The sequence below is a fragment of the Lonchura striata genome, chromosome 6, assembly GCF_046129695.1.
Source record: "Lonchura striata isolate bLonStr1 chromosome 6, bLonStr1.mat, whole genome shotgun sequence".
NCBI lineage: Eukaryota > Metazoa > Chordata > Aves > Passeriformes > Estrildidae > Lonchura > Lonchura striata.
In genome coordinates, this window is record NC_134608.1 from 16,710,697 (window position 1) to 16,730,829 (window position 20,133).

The window sequence follows — 20,133 nt, forward strand, 5'->3', positions numbered from 1 at the left end:
TTATCTTTTCCTCTCTTTCTTTACTAGGAATGCCCTTTCTGGTCTTTGTGCCATTTCCATTTCCATGGAAATTGCTACTGCAACAATCCTACCAGTGTCCTTGACAAAGAGCTCTATAAGCTCTAACACTTTTAACACTGGTATTTGACATTACCACACAATAAAGTAGCAGAAGTTCTTTATCTCCTGGACACACATGAATGATGAAAAAAAAAAAAGTTAAATTATCTAATTTTCTCTTATCAAATGTTAGCATTTTTTCTAGGAACACTCCTAGAAAACAAACCACAAAGAATACAGTAGCTGTGGATCTGAATTGAGACACAATATGGTTGTATTTTACCTAATGATAAAATGGCCAAAATATAATTATTTCTGAATGAAGCAAAGGATGCCCTGTGTAATCAATTCAGTTTAATTTTATATCCTACTCTCTGAATGTACTTTTTAAAGATCTGTCTATTATTTCCTCGTAAATCATCCGAATTCTTAGCTGCAATAAAATTAAATGAGGCTCTGGTTTTCTACTAAAGGAAAAAGATGCATAGTTAAATGGTGTCAGTAGTGACATTATTTAAGGAAATCATCTGGATACACTAGTAGTATAAAATTTGCTAATTTATAATTAATAAAATTATAAATTTACATTAGTTTATATCATATGAATGATCATATACATAAATGCAAATATATACAACTGATCTTTCTGCACAACAGAGGTTTCTCTTAGCACTGAGTGTATCTAAATGCAAAAGGACAAAGGAGATCTCTCCTGTCACAAAAGAGATACCTAAATTGGATACAGAAAATGTAATGTCTAATATGAAGTTTGTGCTACATATTTACATATTAGAGCTCTCTGATCTGCTTATATGAGGTAAAAGAGTTTGCTTGCTTAATACTATATAACTACTATGCCTGATAAACCATGTTTCCATTTGTAATAAGCAAATACAATGTGTAGCATGCTTCTTTAGCTGTACAGTGCTGCAACTTGACCAAAGCTTTCTCTTTAGTAAATAATTATGCTGGGAGTGGGGTAACTGGAATATCTCATTAGTTTGTCCTTTATTCAAGGGGAAAACTTCCTTATGAATGACAAAGCTAATGCATACTAAAAATAAAATATGTCACACCTTTATATATTTATATTTCATATTCTTATAGGTCATTATTAAAAAATACTATTCAGCTAATATGTTGCCATTAATAAAGAGTTCAGTAAAAGAACAAATCCTTGATACATTAACCTGCCTGTGAGATGCAATGAAATGCAGAGTTGACTGTAGGATGTTAAGCATTAGCTACATTTGGATATGTATGAATGAATTCATTTCATTACAGCCACTTTGGTATTAAAGTACTACGAACACCTGAAAAACCAAGCTAATACCATAATCAAATTATTAGGTAAGCAAAGGTAAAGGTAAGCAATGATTGTTTAGGTCCAGTTGTTTCCTGTTCCTGCAGTTCTCAGCATGGAACAAATGCTTTGCAGCATCTCTCACTAAGATGTGTGGAAAGGCTCATCCATGAACTCAGAGCAGTCTCAGTTTGCTGTTCAGTGGGAAAGGAGAGCTCTGCAGTTCTGGGCTTTGGCAGTGCAGTCCTGACACTGCTCGAACCAGCTGAAGAGAAATAATGTTGTGTTTCAGGGGAAGTCTTCACTTAGCAATTATGACCTACAGCATTCATTGAAGTGCCATTTTTTGAAGAAAAATAAAACACATTATAAAAAAGCTGTCTGGTGCTAAGGGACTCCTTCAAATGTCCTCTTTTCAATTACAATCACCAATATAAACACTGAGATGCATCTGCGTGGTGTTGCTCTTTATCTCACTAGGGTAATTATTGTAGCATTAAATGAAGCTGAATTTTGCAGAAAGTAGCCATATAAACATAAATGGTCTGATTTTTTTATACTAATGGAGTATGTGAATACTAATGTATTCGATCTTCTGCATTGTTCATTGTTATGTGATTTATAATTAAAAATACCATATTTTCTTGTCAGACATTTTGTCATTTTCTCTCCTCCACAAAACTGTTTCCATTTATTTTATCTCAACAGATTTCAGTATTGCACTTTCAGTAGCCCATTATTGGATCATTAATATTCCCAGCTGTATAGCTTAGTAAAACAAAAACAAGAAGATTTTCCTGTACACAATATAACATTTAATTACAGTATCTCATTACCCGGAATTTTGATCACAGTCATTTTAGGATGCATTAATTTAAAGGTCAAAAACCAGTAGATGCAACTGGAAAAACATTGAAAACTAAAAAAAATAATTAATCTGTTTTATAAAAAAGACTCTGCTGAAAAGGGCCATATAAGCTTTGTTAAGCTATATGGCTATGCCAAGTGTTGGGATCAGTTTCAGTTTTATGACATTTAGATGAAAAACTAAGATAGCAAGAATTTGAAAAAAAATTAGTGAGATCTACTCTAAAATACTTAAAGGTGCTTTGTTGGAATTTCATGCAGAATGTCCCATCATCTCAGGAGAAAAACTTCTTTGTTTTGGGCAGTAGCTATGGTAGATGGATTGCATTTTGCTTAGCATTCTTGGATGTCACACACTTAAAGGGTTTGTCCAAATCTCTCCTAATAAAGCTGAACCTTGAAATCCTGAAGCTCCTAATTTATTGCGAAGTTGTGGAACAAATCTTATTTAATCATTAGGGGTGTGTGTGTGTGTGTGTATAGACAGATTTTTTTTAACCACTGTCAAGTTAAAAATAGAGGCACGTGCTTAGCAGGATGAGCACAGATCAGCGTCATTTCTCACCCCTCTCAGTTATTTTACTTTTTCTCAGTCTGAAACCTTTGCATTCCCAGAATATCACACTGTACAGAGCTGCATTAGTCAAAACACATTTAAAAATATTCATGAACAAGTTTTTCTCCAACTTTAATTTAGAAAGATTCAAAACTAATTGTAGAAAGGTTCCAGCAAACTAGAAAAAAGGTAGGATCAGAAGTAATGTACAAAGATCAGAAGTATGGAGTGGCCACCACATAAGAAATGTAACTTTTGATTTTGGAAGCAGACATCTAAAGGACACTACAACAGAGGGTTATCAAATCACAAATAATACTAAGGAAGCAAACAGGGAATTTTAATCACTGTATGTCAATCTAAGGATTTCTTGCATTGCCCATAAAATTGTAGCACTGTCTTCTGCTTGAAGCTACAAGACATGGAGAATTTTTATTTGCAATGTCTCGAATCCTTTGTGGAAAACAGTGTAAGGACAGCGTGGCTGCTCCTTCACAAGCAATCCCCAGAGGTGCCCAGAGACCTTGAGAAGGTGAGGTATGAACCGGCCCAGGCAGGCTGCAGCAGCTGCTGGCCACTTCCATCTCCCCGCCACGAGCAAGTGCCCGCCCTGGCCAGGAGTTACCCTGGGGACGGCCGGGAGCGCGGGCAGCCAGGGCCTGCGGCTGGGCGCGCGTGGGCCGCCCGCTCTGCGCAGGGGCGGCCGCGGGCGTCGCAGCAGCGCAGCACGTGCAGAGCGCAGGCGATGGCGTAGCCACCCCAGTTAGAGACCCCTGCAAAGAGGGGCACCATGAAACCAGGCTGCACCAATGTCAGAGCGTGTCACAGACACCCGGGTTAGGGACACAGAAACCTGAGCCCAAGGACAGTACGGACCGGCCAGTTCACAGGTTGGTCCGTGCTGAACATTCTTTCTCACTGTGAATTTTATTTCACGCTGGTGAAAAGCAGAATTTTAACTATAACGTTCACCTTTTGCTGAACAGCAAGAACGTTAAGAACATATATTTGTCCTTGAGTGATTATTGAAATAACTTATCTCTTTGTAAAGGGGCAATATGACTAATTTATGCCTGAGAGGGGCACACTCTAAAGAGAAGTTTATCAATTATACTGAAAATCTGTATGTGCACAGACATTTTAATTCTCACACAGATCACTTCTACAGTCTTCCTTATTAATATTTGTTACCTGGTCTAGTGAAAGGTTTCCTGCCCATGGCAGGAGGACTAGGAGCCAGATGATCTTCAAGGCCCCTTCCAACTCAAATAATTCTACGACTCTGTGGTTCTATGATTTTATGTAACACGTGATTATTCAAAAATACATGATTTGCCAAACTATTTCAAATTAAGTGCAATTTGTTCATGGAACATTCTCAATTTTGAGTTAGTTCTTCTGAAGCAACATGTGCTTAACTCTTCAGAAAAGGTACATAATACAGAGATAGATCAGTTTGCTGAGGATGACTTGGAAAGGGCCAATAAAAATTATTTGGAAAGGCAAATGTTTCCCTGTGAGCTCTATTCTTAAACACCAGCTACTCTCCCACCCCACCAAAAATCCCTTACCAGCTACAACAGTAAAATCAGCTTCAACATCCCAAGCTATAACATCTCCATTTTTTATGTGCTTCTTCACAGCATCTTTTACTTTGCCCATTCCTAATTCATTTCCTCCATCTCCAACACCTTTATAAAAGGGAAAAAGACAAAATGAGTATGAACACAGCATATAACTGACAATCCCTTTAGAAAACAACTGGTTTCTTCCCCACAGTTGCTGTGATAGTTCACAGCTCCATATGAGATGGTTTATACTTTTTCATCCACAGCACCTAAAAACAGAAGACTGTGAATGAAATAGCTGAAAGCATCATCTATGACATGGCAACCTCTAAGTTTATAGTGTAATGTACACTGTACATTGCATGCACGCAAAAGAAATCAAAATTATCAAGTGGTTGTGAACTGTAGACATAATCAAGACAGTGAACTTTGCTTATGGAAGGCCTTACATGAGTGTTCCATGCAATGTGTTACCACAAATACGTCAGCACAAAGAAAGAAAGAAGATGGAAAATTAAACCCAAATCAACCTGAGAAGTCAGCCAACAATTCTACGATAAAGCAAGCATAGAAAACTTCGGCTTGCTACAAGCTTTAATTTAAAAAACAGAATGGAAATAACAATCATTGCAGAAAGACAAGCAAAAACATACATAACGATTTGGGCAGAAGTAGGCCTGCCTGCACTGCCCATCAAGGACTAACATGCTGCAGCACACAAAGCCCAACCCCATATTTTACTGTATGTTTGTCTTAGGGTTTTTAGTAAAATCGGTGGGATCTGTGCAATATCAGGAAAATTCTGGGCAGCCCGATATTTGGGACATAAAGTTGTCAGATATCATTTAGATACCTGGATATGAGGGTAACATATAAACTAGTAGTTTACATAAAAGCTGGATAGTACCTCTAGTCTCTTACCAAGATATTAAAAAACAAATTAAAATTATTTATTATTTATAATTATTAATTAATTATTATTAATATTTAGTTGGAAATTAAAATTTCTCTTTCATCTGTTGAATGGGTTCTTTTTCAATTTGAAGATTTTACAGAAAAATCCCTGACCATGTCTGTGAAACAACAGAGAAGAGCTCCAAGTCCTCACTGTGATGTATCACATTTGACTTTGAAATATGACTGTGCTCTAATGCATAGTATGTGTTACAGAAGAGAAATTACAATATTTATAATTTACACTTCAAGGCCTGAAAACTGGTAAATGTAACACTTTTAGTAACTGCATAAATATCTCATGTGTCTGTAGCAAATTTCTTCTTTAAGTGAAATGGAAACTTATTTCTCAGCAGCAATTCTTATTTGATTCCTTAAGTCTATCCAGTCAAGTAGGGCGTAACTGAGTGACACATAGCTTACATAAAAGGATTTGCTATGGAACAGCTACTCTTTTTTATCTGCTTTAATAATCTGCTCCCATTTATTTCACCATTGGGAGTTAATGGTGCTTTCAAAAATCTCTTTATTGGTTGTACTTTTCAAACAAGTATTGATATAGTCCTGGTGCTTCTATCCTCATATATAAATATGGAAATTCTACTGCTTTTTAAGAATCACACACAATGTTCTGATTTTTCTTATACTCAAAATTTTTACTCTTAACATTCTTTAAAAAAGCTGAGATTAATTCTTGTCCCATGAAAATAATCAACAGCTTCTTTAACTGAATTATATCCATTGTTCAGGCCTTTTTCTAACAACTCTGCTTTGATTTTCCTGTCTTTGTGGGAGTCCTGTCACCAGGATGGCTGCACAATTAGTAGATCTATTGCTGTGGATGGATTCCATTTGGGTGACATTGGGAGGAAAAGAACACCCCACTGAAAAGTCTCCTGTCCCATCTGTTTTCTTCTTCTTCCACATATTGCCAGAGAACTGTACTTTACTGTAGCTCTCCAGAGTGAAATTCACCTGTGCAAATGCAGCATCCATACATGAGCCATGTATGCTTTTAAAGTCAGCAGAAAGAAACACTCCCTTCACACATTCAGTTCATCTCACCCCAAGGCAGACATCTCAAATATAGATGTCTGAAAATAGGCAAGATGAATCCTCTTTTAAAGGCCCAGTTTCTTTCCAGGCAAAGGAAAAATAGTTCTGCTGGATCTTCTCTGCAAGTTCCCACTGACTACATTGTTTTCTGAAACTACATTCATGAAATATGCAGGAGACGTCAGTCTTCGGTGCTAAAAATCTTTCGTATGAAAGGAAAATGTGTGACCCCATTTTTTCAGGCAGTAATTTGGAAAGCTTTTAATTAGCTCCTATATAAATAGCATATAGCTATGTCAATTGTATGACAGCTAAAAAAAATAATATGTGGTTCCAGTAACATTTCTTAATCTTTTATTTCAGACTTATGTGGAAAATCAGTCCTTTCTAAACTCAGCTTTCATGTCTTCTTACTCTGTGAATTCCTCAAGGCTGCTCCTCACTCCCTGAGTTTTTAGGATGTCAGTACTCATACAATTGCAGGCATTGCTCATGCTTTGTCTGTGGTCAAACTACCAGATCAGATTTTTTAAAAAATACAGATCTTGTTTTGAATGCAACACTTGACAGCAATTAATCAGCATGTAACAAATGTTCTAACATTTCCCCTCTCCACCTACTGACACAGTGCTTCTTGCCACGGAGCACACTATATAAAGAATTTCTGTAGGCTGAAAACTTGATCTTTCTGGTATTCTAGCATATAAGGTTATTCAAGTACTCCACCCTAATTCTGTACAATATTTGCATTTTTTCTGGAACTAGTCATATGCCTCCAAATTCCTCCTGACCATAAAGTAAAGCTGAAGACAGCCCCACCAGAAAACAAAATTATCCTCATCAGTAGCAACACGTTGCTATCAGTAATGGGAGACAAAACACAAAGGCCACAGTGGCTAAGTTAAACTACATTTGGCAGAAACACATTGAAAAAGCCAACATCCAACCCAAGAAATTGTTACCCAATTAAAATAACAGACACAAAAAATTAATGTGGTAAGTAAAACAAGAAATGTTAACTAGGAAACAGGCAATGTAAGAAACAATTACATTCTTATAGATACCCAGTTAGTTCTCCAAAGCAAAATATCCACTTACATGAATGCCATGGGAGATCAGAGAAGATCCCTTCATTGTCATTTGAAGCCTCTGACTTGTTAAACCATTTTCTACGCAGAAATCTCTTTAGATAAAGTTCACAGCACTGAGACCGTGAATCTGAATAGCTGCTTTTCTTCTTTTTCACAAGCCTGTGGTACTTTTTATTAATGACATTTCATAGTATATTTGAATATTCAGAGAATGTTTGATACAAGCTACATTTTGCTGAATAGATTCAAATTCTCAGCTGGCAGAACATTCCAAACTCCAGCATATGAATAATATACTTTGAGCTGCTGTGGGAGATATTTGAAGAGATTAGGGTATTTCTACTAAAGGAATAACGTTGTGATGTTATGTAAGTAGCTGGAGAGATCAAATTCTTGCATCAACAACCTAAAATCAGGGATAGGAGTTGAAACTAACAGCAGCAGATAAAGCTCTGAGGCATTTTGTCAGACATCTTTACAAAACAGAGCTTGTCCTATATAATACTTATTCTGTCAATCTTTGTCCTCTGTTGAGATTACCAAGACAGTGCCATCTAGAGTGCTTCCTTTTGAATGTTGGAAGGTACATCTTATGAATAGGAAAAAAAACCTAATTAAATCTAAATACAAAGTTTGTAAATTTTGTATATGTTTGCAAAGTTTGTAAAATTTGCAATATTATTGCAAATTTTACAATAATAACACATATTGGTGAAGTCCTCTGCTACACAGCTTTTAAATTATACCAATAGAGTGAAATCAGACTATGCATTATCTCTGCAGAAGCTCTCTAAATTCTGTGGAACTATTTGAAAAACAACAAAACTGAGAAGTCTAAGTGCCCATGCCTTCAGCAATACTTAGGAGTGAGTCCACAGCACTATAAGAAGAAAAAAAGCTAAATCAGCAGATGTTATGATTTGACAGAAATCAGTCTGGCATGGGTACTTCTTTCTAATTTGATTTTAATATTTACAGAGATTATATATCTCCAAAAGTCTCATTTGGGCCACACATGGCAGCAGGAAGCATTTGATTGTACACGGATATTGTCTATGGCACATTTTTTCCAAACCAGATATAAATTAGTTTTCAAGAAAAAAAAAAGCTTGTTGCCTAAAGAGAGGAGGAGCATGTTGACAAAAACATTCTCATTAGAGGCATTATCAAAGGCCAATGTTGTTTTGGTGGGAACAACAAGGCATTCGTTTCAAGATTCTTGCTGTATGCACATATTTTGTTGGAGAAGGCACTACTTTAATAGATGCAAATATGTAATCCCTGCTTAAAGGATTGTACTGCTAAAGACAATATAAACAAAGATTCTATCCAGACTGCTGTTTTAACTTAGGTGTAACAATCATAAACCCAATACTTTAAGAAGGAATGCTACCATCCAACAACCATTTATGTTCTATGTTGCCTTAAAAACAAAAAATACAGAATAAAGTCACTATCAAAAACTGGACTTACATAGACTTATGTATAGGTAATACATCTGGGCTTGCTTTTTTTGCTTTTTTGTCCTTAAATAACTTTGAAATAAAATATTTTTTTTCTTTTGGCTGTGAGAATCCTTCAATAGAAACCTGTAATTTTTCTCCAGCAATGGTGTCTTCAAATCCAATCACAACAAAGAGCTGTAGCCTGAAAGCAACCACTCAGCATCTGTCTCCTCCTCCCCTTCACTACCAGAAAGAATTCCTGCTCTGTGCTTCTCTTGCTTCTGAGAACATCACACAAAGTCACACTTACCTGTTGTTGTGATTCCTGGAATGGTTTGTGCAGCTAAAAATCTATGGGATCCACGAGATGTTTAATGTTAACTTTCCTGGCATTGTAATAATTGCCATCAGCAGCCATCCCAGCATGCTCTATTGCTACCAGGTGATCAAATCTGGTTAGAGTGAATGAAAAAACAGAAGGGAGAAGTCAAAGCTGTCATTTTCACTTGAAAAATACTTCTCTTGGCTGCTTGTGCTTGGTTCTACTTTTTGACCATTTGGGATTCAAGGTAAAACTTGGATACTGTTTTGTTAATTCTGAGTGTAGTTGTCTATGGGTTTTTTTTCAAAGCTTGGTTTAAGTTTTTTAAATAGCTTTAGTGCAGCTCCCTCAAACCACATTTGCTACCAAGAAATGGAGAAGTTCCTGCAATCCTCCTAGCCAGCAATCCTTTGGGTCAGCCATCTGGCCTGGCTCTGTTTCACATTGAAGCAGATGGTATCTTGTAAAATATTAGTCTCTGTAAGTGTATTCAAAGAAAGAAAAAACGTGGAAAATTAATGATCATCAAAATCCTTGTTAATGCAAATACATTCTCTGCTCAAAGTACATTGCTTGGCAATTATTAATCTGTCTCTAGTTAGACAATGTTTGAGTTTGGGTCTTTAGATTTGGGGGATTTATTTTTTAAGTCCATGGTTGTTTTGCTGGTTATGAAAGTAGACAGATGTACTGCAGCTGTCCTATATTTTAAGTAGAACTATAGTACTCAGTTCTGCACTGCATGTTAACTTAACTGCAATTAAGTTATTTTGCTTCTGTTTCTCCATTTTTACTGTTAAGAGATTACTAATTCTGATTACTTAATGTTCTTGTGGGTGGGTATCTACAGTGATTCCTGAGACCTTCAGCAGGTTAGTCGTATACTTAAAAAAATTACTTACTTCAGCTTTTTGGGACTATGGGACCAATTTAAATAGAATCTGACTGTACTTTTATTAAGCATAGCTATAAAACAACACATAAAAATGAAGACAGTAGCATGCATACTATTACAGTACATACTAACCTGCAGAAAGAAATGGGAATTCAGTAAGTTAATGAAGCAAATATCAGGGTGAAAGACCTTTTTATTAAAGAACGCAAACTGAAGGCAACTACATTAAAATACTTTACAAGGAAAGATCAATAAAAATGAGCAACGTATGCCTACTTCAAAGAAATATAAGTTGCATGCTAAGTAATGAAATGAGCATACAGCTACTTAGCAAAGTCTCCAGTGCATTAACCCTAATCATTACAAACACATGACATTTTATTAAGTCAGATCAGATTCCCTAGCTGTCAGACTAGAGCTAAAGCTCTAGAAAATGCACACTTTCCACAGCACTTTTCTTAGCTCTTTCACTGACTTTGGTATAATACTTTTTGATCTTCTAATTTAAAAATTGGTAAAAAAATATAGTGTGTACATATCTACTTATAGAATAACAGCTGAAAGCTTTTAGACTTTTTTAAGGAAAAGAACTATTGATATATGAAGAATTGTTTATTTTTTGTACTCCAGAAGTGCATAATTGCAGAATAATGTCGAATTCTGAACTCTGTGTATGCTCCAGTAACAGTGTTTGGCTTCAAAGTTTGTTCTGTGCATTCAAAGTCTTAAGGATTTACTTGCGGCCATTGTGCCTTCTTAGACCATGATTCTTATTTTTATTATAATTTTGCATGGTACAGGTGTGACCTGTTCTCAAAAACTGAATACACATACCTAGGTCTTCCAGGATTCCCATTCTCACACAAAAACATTAAAGCTGAATTGGCACTTTCACTTTGATAACTCAATAGAGGGATGGGCTTCTTCAGGATTCCTACGGGAAAGCAAAATGAAATTCAGATATACATACTTTTTTTTTTTAATGTATCTTTGAGTAACTTAAAAAAAGAAAGCAAAATTGTTAGAACAGTAAGAATTCAAGGTCTTTACACAGATCTTCATGAGCTCCCTATATCCTTCCTATAAACTTGTTTAGATGTAAATGCTGTTAAATGGGACCTTGCAGTAGAGAACATGTCTACAAGAGTAAGAACAGACATCCAAAATTTATTACAAGCAACTTATCCAGGATCAGTACCCAGATATGTATGTATACAGTAACTTGGTGCCAGGTAGGTTAACAAAATGTCATCGTAGCAATGATGAGCATAGCTTAGAGGATGAATTCTTATTCATTCTCTAGGAAAAAAAGTCCTGGACTAAGTGACAGACTATAACTGAAGCAAACCTTGGCTCAAATTAGCAAGATAAAAAACTGAAAAACCCATGTCTCTTACCTAGTTGAACAGCTTCTTCAATAATCTTTTTATTCAGATCCATGGCTCTCTGATCTGTAACCATGGCAACCTGTTTCTCCAAGGCCTGCAGCATCGCTGCAATGGCAAGGGCTCCCGGGGGGCCGTCGTTCTCCTCGGGCGGCTGCTGGGTGGAGTGGGTGGGAAATCCCGTTGTTATCAGCACGGACCCCGCGTGGGACATGGCCAGGCAGGCCCCCAGCAGCTCACCCTGGTGCTGCAGGTGCCTTACGCCCCGCTCTCCTAGACGAGTGGATTTAAAGAGAGCAGTACACTTCAATGTATCACTCTCCTTTTGAAGCTTCCCTCTGGGTGAAAGTACATACTTTAGTGACATAAAATGGGTTTTAAAAAAAAAGAGAGAAAAACCTTTGGTCAAGGCAGGAATTGGGGTAATTTCCTCAGGAAAACTAAGAAGATCTAGGATATGAGTAATGAAGATAATGGGCTGTGCTTCCAGGTTAAGAATGTCAGCTTTTGAAAATTATTATACTTAGCATTTCTAAGTATAAGTGTAAATAGCTTTTTCTGAGAGGTTATTGCATATTGTTTCCTTTCCTTGGGCCCTCTGTTTTCTTTTGACAGTCCTGCTATGTTTAGCTACGTAAGCTGAATTGCAACTCAAGCATTCCAGACCTTACAGAAGTTCTGATGCAGACTTCAGATGTGTGAACTGGTCCTTTGTCTCTAACTCCATCCCCTTTGTGAAGAAGTAATTCCCAAATAAATTTCACTTAATGAAATTATTAATCTCAGAAGTGAAGTTTCAGAGACATTGCAAGTTTCCTGGGGACTTCATAAACTCAATTAATACAGTGGTAGCTAGGTGACTACTAGAAGTTCTTGTAACACTTCATGTAGCAGACAACCACGTTATCAGACCTTGAGAAATAGGCGAATATTAACAGAAGTCTCTTCTCATGGGTCAGTCCCTAAATAGGCAACACTATTATCTGTGTATGGCTTTCATTATTCAAACACTTCCTATCCCATGTTTCTTCCCTGTCACTTGGAAAAAAGTTCACAGCTCAGTTCTTTTGATTTGCTAGTACTCAAGAAAACCATGAGTACCAGCATGATGGGCTTATAGAGGTAAGTCTTCACTGATGTTTTTCAGTCTCCTTGTAGACTCATCCTTCTTGCTCCCCTCACCCCCACATTTTCCTCTTTTGGTCCTCAATTTCCCCTTTGGCATTTCTCCCTCTGTTCCTTCTAAATAACACACAGGCAATACACAGATAATGGACAGAGAAAAAAGTTCAGAAAACTTAAAATTAACATAAGCAGAATACAAGTCTCTGAGAAGCGGGGTATATTAACTGAGACAAAGTACTGTACTCTCCTTTAGCAATAAAATAAACTAACTTTTAAGTTACGTTCTGTATTTCTGCAGAGCATGGTATCGTGCCAAGCCAGCTCCAGAGAGTGGGAAAGGAGAGGCCTTGTGAGTAAAAATAAACAGATCCAAATGTATGCACACAGCCCAAACCCAGAGCTTGGGAGTGCTGGGCGTAAGCTGTTTTCCACTACTGCCTACAGAGGATTTCAGATAATTTATGGCACACTGAGCTCAGACTTTACAGCAGCCAGAGGGACTAACTCAGTGTGTATTTTAGGAATGGTTGCTCTACTCAGTGTGCCTTTACTTCCCTCTCTTCCTTGCACGCACAGGCAGCCCCACCGCTCAACCTTCCTTGGTGACCTGGTCACTTTGGTCCATCATACAACACCTCAGTGATGGATATGTCAGCAGAAATTAATATAATTCCACCTGTCAGAGAGTGGTGTTTGAAAAACACATGCAACTACTAGAATTCTCTGGTAGGACCACAGTAGTCATGACTATATGTAAAGAACTATGTACTCCATAGTGAATACCCATGTAGCTGTTACCAGCAAGCTGAGGTGCCCTGTACTTCACATACAATTTCAGTTTTACTCAGTAACAGTTCTTATTCCCTGTGGACTCTCCAGTCTGCTTCTGTGTACTTTGGGAGCATACAGGCATCAAGATCAGATATTCCGTTGTCCACAATGAATGATTTTGGCCAGACTCTGATATTAACTACAGTAACAGAAAATATAAGACCTAATTATATAAACTCACTGTATTCCATAAAGAATTCTTTTAATCCCTTTTAGATTTTTACTGTGTTCTTGAATTTAAAATATCTTAAAAGGCCAGATAGGTGGTATCTACCCCATAACTAATCCATTAAAGGGAGACAGTTTTTGTTTTACCTGGATCTATTCCAATTAGGGTCTCTAGAGTCTTTATCTTTTGGGCTGCTTCTGCTGACACAATGCTGAAATGCAGAGGATCTTGAGAGATGCAGTGGACTTGTGGGACTCCCCCTAAGGATCTGACATTGTCATTCTCTAGGTCAGTGATGAATGTGCAGTCACGAGAATGAGTAAAAGCTAATGGAGTTCCTAAAATGAATGAAAAAAATTCAGTTAAATGTTATTATTGCAATGTAACAAATTATAGGTTGATAAAATTTCAAAAAGCCACTTAATATTAACAATAGAGTCCTTGCCTGATGACAGTTATAAAAAGAGGAGATAAGTTACATTTGAGCAATTAATACACTTTGAGAAAGAAATGTATCTATGTACAACTGAAAATTTTTCACTTTTAAAAAGCTCATGTGTGTAGGTGACATCAGTTTTTTCCACAATGTCCTATTTGGTCTAAACTTGAGGCAACCTAAGAATGAACTCTGGTACCCTTCCTAAAGGTCTGCTGTGATGGCCTTTGTCTTCCGAAGTCACTATGACCTGTGATGGGGCCCTGGTCTCCTGAAGATGGCTGAACACCTGCCTGCCCCTGGGAAGCAGTAAATTAATTCCCTATTTTGCTCAGTTTGCATGCATGGCTTTTGCTTTCCCTACAAAACTATATTTATCTCAATGCATGAGTTTTCCAGTTTTCAGCCTTCCAGTTCTCTCCCTCATCCTTCTGGCTGGGGTTAAACCATGGGAATTTAAACTGGCAAGTAATGACAAAAGTGGATCAGTAAGCGTCAGCCAAAGAAATACGAGTAGTCTCTAAAACCCTGGAGAAAAATAAGCTTCTTTAGACCTGACAGCATAGTTGCTTCCTAAGCTGAAAATATTTCCTGTTTTTATACTGATTCCAAAAGTCTGAATCTAGGTAATACTTGATTTGGCAAAATTGGTACATAACTGGTATACATAAACAAGCAAAACTTCCTTTGTTAGGAGGGTGAAAGTGGAGATGTTTTTCTACTAAGTACACATGTGCTTCGTTTGAGCTACAACTGTTTGGACTCTATGGCTAGCAGTTTAAAGCACCTGGGGAACATGGTTTTTGAGGTTTACAATACCTCACCAAACCCTGTGAGCAGACAGGTTTTTTGTAACCAGCTAGCAGATTCATCTAAAGCATGGGTACTGGTGGTGTGACAGATTTTAAATGTCCCAGCTGAGAATGTAGCACAACAAAATAAAAACTATCCAAAAATTTCCTGGAATGTGCTAATAACAACTGCTTTAAATATAGAAAATGGAGAAATAAACAAAAGTGAAAGTCTGTTCCAGGCAAGGGCAGGATAGACAGCCACTTGTGCAACAGATTTGAGAGACATTGGCAATTTTTTTCTCTTTTCCCTACAACAAGGATGTGTGAGGAAGATGAACAGTTTTGCTGAAGAACCCAGGAAATAATAGGATTTTCAGCATGGATTTGGGACTGGAAAAAAGAGATTGTAAGAACTCTTCCTAGAGCTGAACATATTAGAGCAGGTATTGAGAGAAGTTCAGATAAACATCTGTAAGAAACCACAAGGATCCTGTAAGGAGAGAAGGACAAAGCAGATGACCTCCCAGAGTTCTCCCAAATATATTGCCTATTATTTTTAAGCTTCTTTTTCAGTAAGAATGAAAATAGAGTATTTCATTCCTCACTAGTGACTTAGAGAAGTATATAATACTGTTATTATAGTTTTGTTGCATTTTCTTTCCTTTTGTGCTCATACGTGCATAAATGACTGCACACAGTGCATAAAAACTGTACAGAAGAAAAAGTTTCACTTATGTAAAGTGTGTCACATTTACTTAATTTTGGAGAAAACTAAAAGCTCAACATTCTCCATATGACACTTTTCCATGTCAATCAATTTGCTAGCTCTTGACAACATTTTGGAAAGATTTCTGGCTTCTCTCTTTTTATTAATTATTTTTTTTTCTTTACTATTGCTTTACTTCAATGTAGTACAAAATAATATTTTAAAAGAAAGAAGCTTAAAAATTAATGCCTTTAAAGCTCTCTTTTTTTTTTTTTATAATGCTAAAAAAGATGTTTTGATATTGCCAGAGCTGTACACTTAAACATTAAAAACACATAAAAGTGGTGAAATTTCAGTAAGAATTTTCTTTAAAGCAGACCTGTATTTCACAACACAAACTCTCCTGCCAAAGGCTATTTGTTGTTTGGGGTATTTTTTATCTTCCCCAAAAATCAAGCCTGCTAATCAGCCAATTCAGTATCCTTTTTTAAAAAGTAAAATAAAACAGAGAGAGAGAGAAAAGAGATCAAGGGACAATTTAAAAAGAGACTCTAAGCAGCACATACGGCAGTTGATAATTGCTTCTATTCCTGTTACTCCACAGGCCCAAAACACTGGAATGTCACCAGGGTTAAGGTGAACTGGATCTCCATAGTCTGGTTTAGAAAGATCTTGTATTCCCAACAGACCTGGAATTGATCAAAAATGAAATAATGAGTGATTCTAATTAAGCAGTAATACTGCAAAGCTGGGGGAGTGGACCCCAAACATCATTCAATGACACCGAGTTAAGAGTTCAAAAGTTCAAGTTCCCCTAAAGTGGAACATTTAGTTTGCCTTTGAGTGCACATTCTCAGAGCCTGAATTGACTTGATTTCCCCTTTTTTCTACTCAGTAACACCAGTAAAAATGTATTTACCTTATTTCTGCAACAAAATGCAGTTTAGACATCTATGCTGAGTTTCCAAGATAATATAAATCTTCTGGATCAACAGAAGAATTCTATTCATAGCACTGGCAAACAAGAATAAATGTTTGCAATGCAAAATGAGTTCTTTCTAGAACACATTTTCTACTGTGGTAATTTCCTATATTCTTTAGCTAGAGAAAGGATCAATCTCTCTTTTCCTCTCTGTCTTAGATAAATACATTTCACTTTCAGCTGACTTTCATTAAATTGTCTTTTGCTTTATTCTAACACCTACTTGCAATAATCTGGGTCATTCTAAGCACTTGCTATCTTCCCTTGGTTTTAAATTCTTCAGATGCTTTAATATACCACTCTCTTTTATGAAATTAGTTTATATAATCTGTATATATGTTAATTTACTCTTTTGTAATGACTTATTACTAGTTTGTCAGGCTTAAGTACTCAGATATGTTACTCAAGTACATTACTGGACTGTTGTGTTAACCAATGACATCTCCTTCCATGCCCTGCAGTGTGATCCTGCTGTGTATGTAGCCCATGATAACCAAACTTCTGACAGCAGGGGGGAAATTATTGCAATCTATCTTCATATTACAGGTCCTTCTCTCTTATTTTTTTCATTTTTGTTCAAACTAGATTAAAAAAAAAAACTTGTCATATTTCTATTCATTTTGACTTAAGTGTTGTGCTCATTGTATGCTATTTCAGTATTTTTTAAAATAATGCAGTATTTACTTTTACATTCAACCACTAAGACACAAAATGCCTCCATACATACTTCTCCCCATGCTGTCAGTCATTGCTATCCTGTCACTGGAATCTCTGACAGCAAGAAAGTATTCACATACAAATGAAACTGCACACATTTCAGAAACTTGTAATTACACTTTTTACCAAAACCACCCCTGCCAGATAACTTATCTATATCCGACAACTATCTTTTATCTAAGAAAGCTGCATGTTCAGCTCACATAAAACCATTTTAATTTTTTTCTTCTTTCTTCCTTTTTCCTTTTATATTCGGGTTTGTGAATATTAGAAAGGATTAAAACAGATTAAGTGGTGCAGGCATTTCAGTCCTACCACTTCCCATGCTTTCCCCCTTCACTTGTATACACAGCCAGGTGTATGCAGAATGAGAAATGAAAAGCACTGACCAGGGTCACCTATGTGAATTGGTTAATTCTGCCGTTGCTAGCACAGCTGCTCCCAACTTGCTTTCAGGAATAGGTCTCATTGTGACTACTAAGTTGCAGTAAAACATAGAAATGCTGTAGCAAGGCACAGATGTCTGGCAGTTCAAAAGAATCCAGTGTTAGCAGGAATATTGAACAATACTTCTAAAATGTCAGAATAAATAAATCTAAATCTTTATGCTGCACTTGAATTTAGAAAGGCTGCATTCTAACACTCATTGTAAATTATTTTGAAAAAAAAAAATCTTGGGATCCTGTATATTTTCCTTTAAGATTCCATCATTTAGCTCCAGCACTCTGAAGTGAGATCACTACAGTTTTCAGCTTAATGCATTCCTTGTTTTGGTGCACACAGAAAGATGAGCTCAGTATACTGAATATTGTCTGAAAACAATGGTGTGTTCCCTCCACAGAAGGTGAAAAAGCTAATAGAAAATTATGGCACACCTACAAATCTACTTACACTGACTCTACCCTCTGTAGTTGAATACAGTGCCTGGTAACATGGCAGGGGCAGCAACTGCTGATGGCAATACCCTCTTGTACAGAAGCTGCATGACAGTTCCATACAAATACAAATACAAATACAAATACAAATACAAATACAAATACAAATACAAATACAAATACAAATATCTCATGCCTCTACAAAAGCTCTATGGAATTCGTCATCCTGACCAACTGGGAGGCTGAGGCACCTTCTCTATTAAGAAAGAAAGCAGGTCAGCTTTTTAGGAAAAAATGTCACATATCTGAGTTGCAGTTGAACATAAACAAGACATCCAGAGAGCTAGAGCTGTCGAGAAAATGTTCATTTAAAGCCTTTATAATGATAATAATAATCACACCTGTCACTGAAGAAACACACTGTGCAGTTCTTCACAGCACTAATGTGCTATAAACGATAAAATTTTCCTAATTCTGAAATTCTAGAAGCAGATACATAGTTGTATTTTGTTTTCTTTAAGCTTGGTAGAAGGACTCACCCATGAGATACACTTGCACCGTCATTTTGACCAGGAGCATAGCATAGATTGTGTAATGATAACACTGAAAACAACACTAACCTTTCTACACTAGCTCAGTATCTGAACTAAATGAAAAAGGCATGCAGATGAATACCTGAATGTTCTTAGTATTAAGGGGCTTATTTACTGGAGCCAGAATTATTCTAAGACTTCTTTTACCATTAAAATGTACACCACAAACTTTTTGGGCACAGTCTTAATTTTCAGTGCTATGGTAGGTACCTCAAGACTTTGGGAACATCTTCTGGCCCAGAGGTCTGGATTTGCAGTTTAAAGGCTCTACTGTCTACAGGAAAACTCCAGAATGTGGCTGTCATGCAGAAAAAACCACTATTGTCATGGTTTATAAAAGGAATACTCCAACTGCAAACATGAGCTGGTAAGGAGAGCAGGACACATGTAAAGACATGGTCAGAACAGTACTTGGTCACTGGGTGAAACAGAGGGAAAACCAGAAAAGAATCCACATGAAATGGCTGCTACAGGAAACAGGGAAAGCTTTGTCACAAAAAAAAAGGAATAAAAAAGCAGATTGGCCTTACACTGAACTGAGGCTGGGAATATGTTGCCCTATATTTTCATTTGCTCAGCACTAGCACATGCCTTAAGTTGCTGTGTAGGTAGAAGAAAAAAGTTCTGATTTGAACAACGTATATGCACCTAATCTGAATATGGGCAAAACTCACAGGCAAAATTACAACAAAGATTACGTGTGTGTGCATATACTTACTTTGTACATGCTTACATTACATTTTTGCTCAACGTTTCTGATAGGAATGCCAGCTTTTTGGACTGCTTTTTCAAAAGAGAAGCTGCAGCCTAAATAAAAAGTCACCATGTCCTTGAGTTGTTCAGAATACTCCTTAAGGCTTTTCAGTGACCCAGTACAAGCTCCATGCTCATATTTTCTATACTGCTGGCAGTCAGTCCTAGTGAAATAAGTTATCACAGCTTTGTCACTTTTTTTTTAAAAACAAGATGAATTGGTTGAATTGACATAAACCCAGTATGAAACCACACAATATAGCCTGCTTTATCCATTTTGTTCTTTCTGACTAATAATGAAACAAACACAGACAAAACCCCCAGAACATCTTATTCTGCACAAAACCAAGCTGGCAGACAGAATGTTAGAGTTTGAGATTTTTGGGTTTTATAGGTAAAGGCCCCATATGCATATCTTTTTGCAAGCTTTAAAAAATTAGGGAGCTGGTTTAAACCTTGTTTTTAGTGTTTACCATAGGAGTGTATGTTTCAAATTTCAAAGATTCTACAAGTATTGTACAGACACCATGGCCATGTTTCTAGTAAATAAAACAAATATAAAACCCTATTATTGAATTCTGTGGGCTCAGACTGCAAAATATTTAAAAATACACAAAATTTCACCTTTGGATTAGAGAAATACTTGCAAT

At 36.7% G+C, this 20,133-nt stretch overlaps 1 protein-coding gene across 1 annotated transcript in view; it reads right to left on the reverse strand.

The window, feature by feature from the left end:
- The window catches only part of DGLUCY (D-glutamate cyclase), a 51,468-nt gene that overhangs the window by 7,293 nt on the left and 24,042 nt on the right, over positions 1 to 20,133 (reverse strand). Inside the window, 12 exon segments of the mRNA XM_077783986.1 lie at positions 3,412 to 3,485; positions 3,488 to 3,559; positions 4,358 to 4,477; positions 9,211 to 9,252; positions 9,255 to 9,352; positions 10,952 to 11,051; positions 11,515 to 11,775; positions 13,774 to 13,965; positions 16,130 to 16,252; positions 17,652 to 17,674; positions 17,676 to 17,785; positions 19,449 to 19,647. Coding sequence (XP_077640112.1) covers positions 3,412 to 3,485; positions 3,488 to 3,559; positions 4,358 to 4,477; positions 9,211 to 9,252; positions 9,255 to 9,352; positions 10,952 to 11,051; positions 11,515 to 11,775; positions 13,774 to 13,965; positions 16,130 to 16,252; positions 17,652 to 17,674; positions 17,676 to 17,785; positions 19,449 to 19,647 — 1,414 coding nt within the window.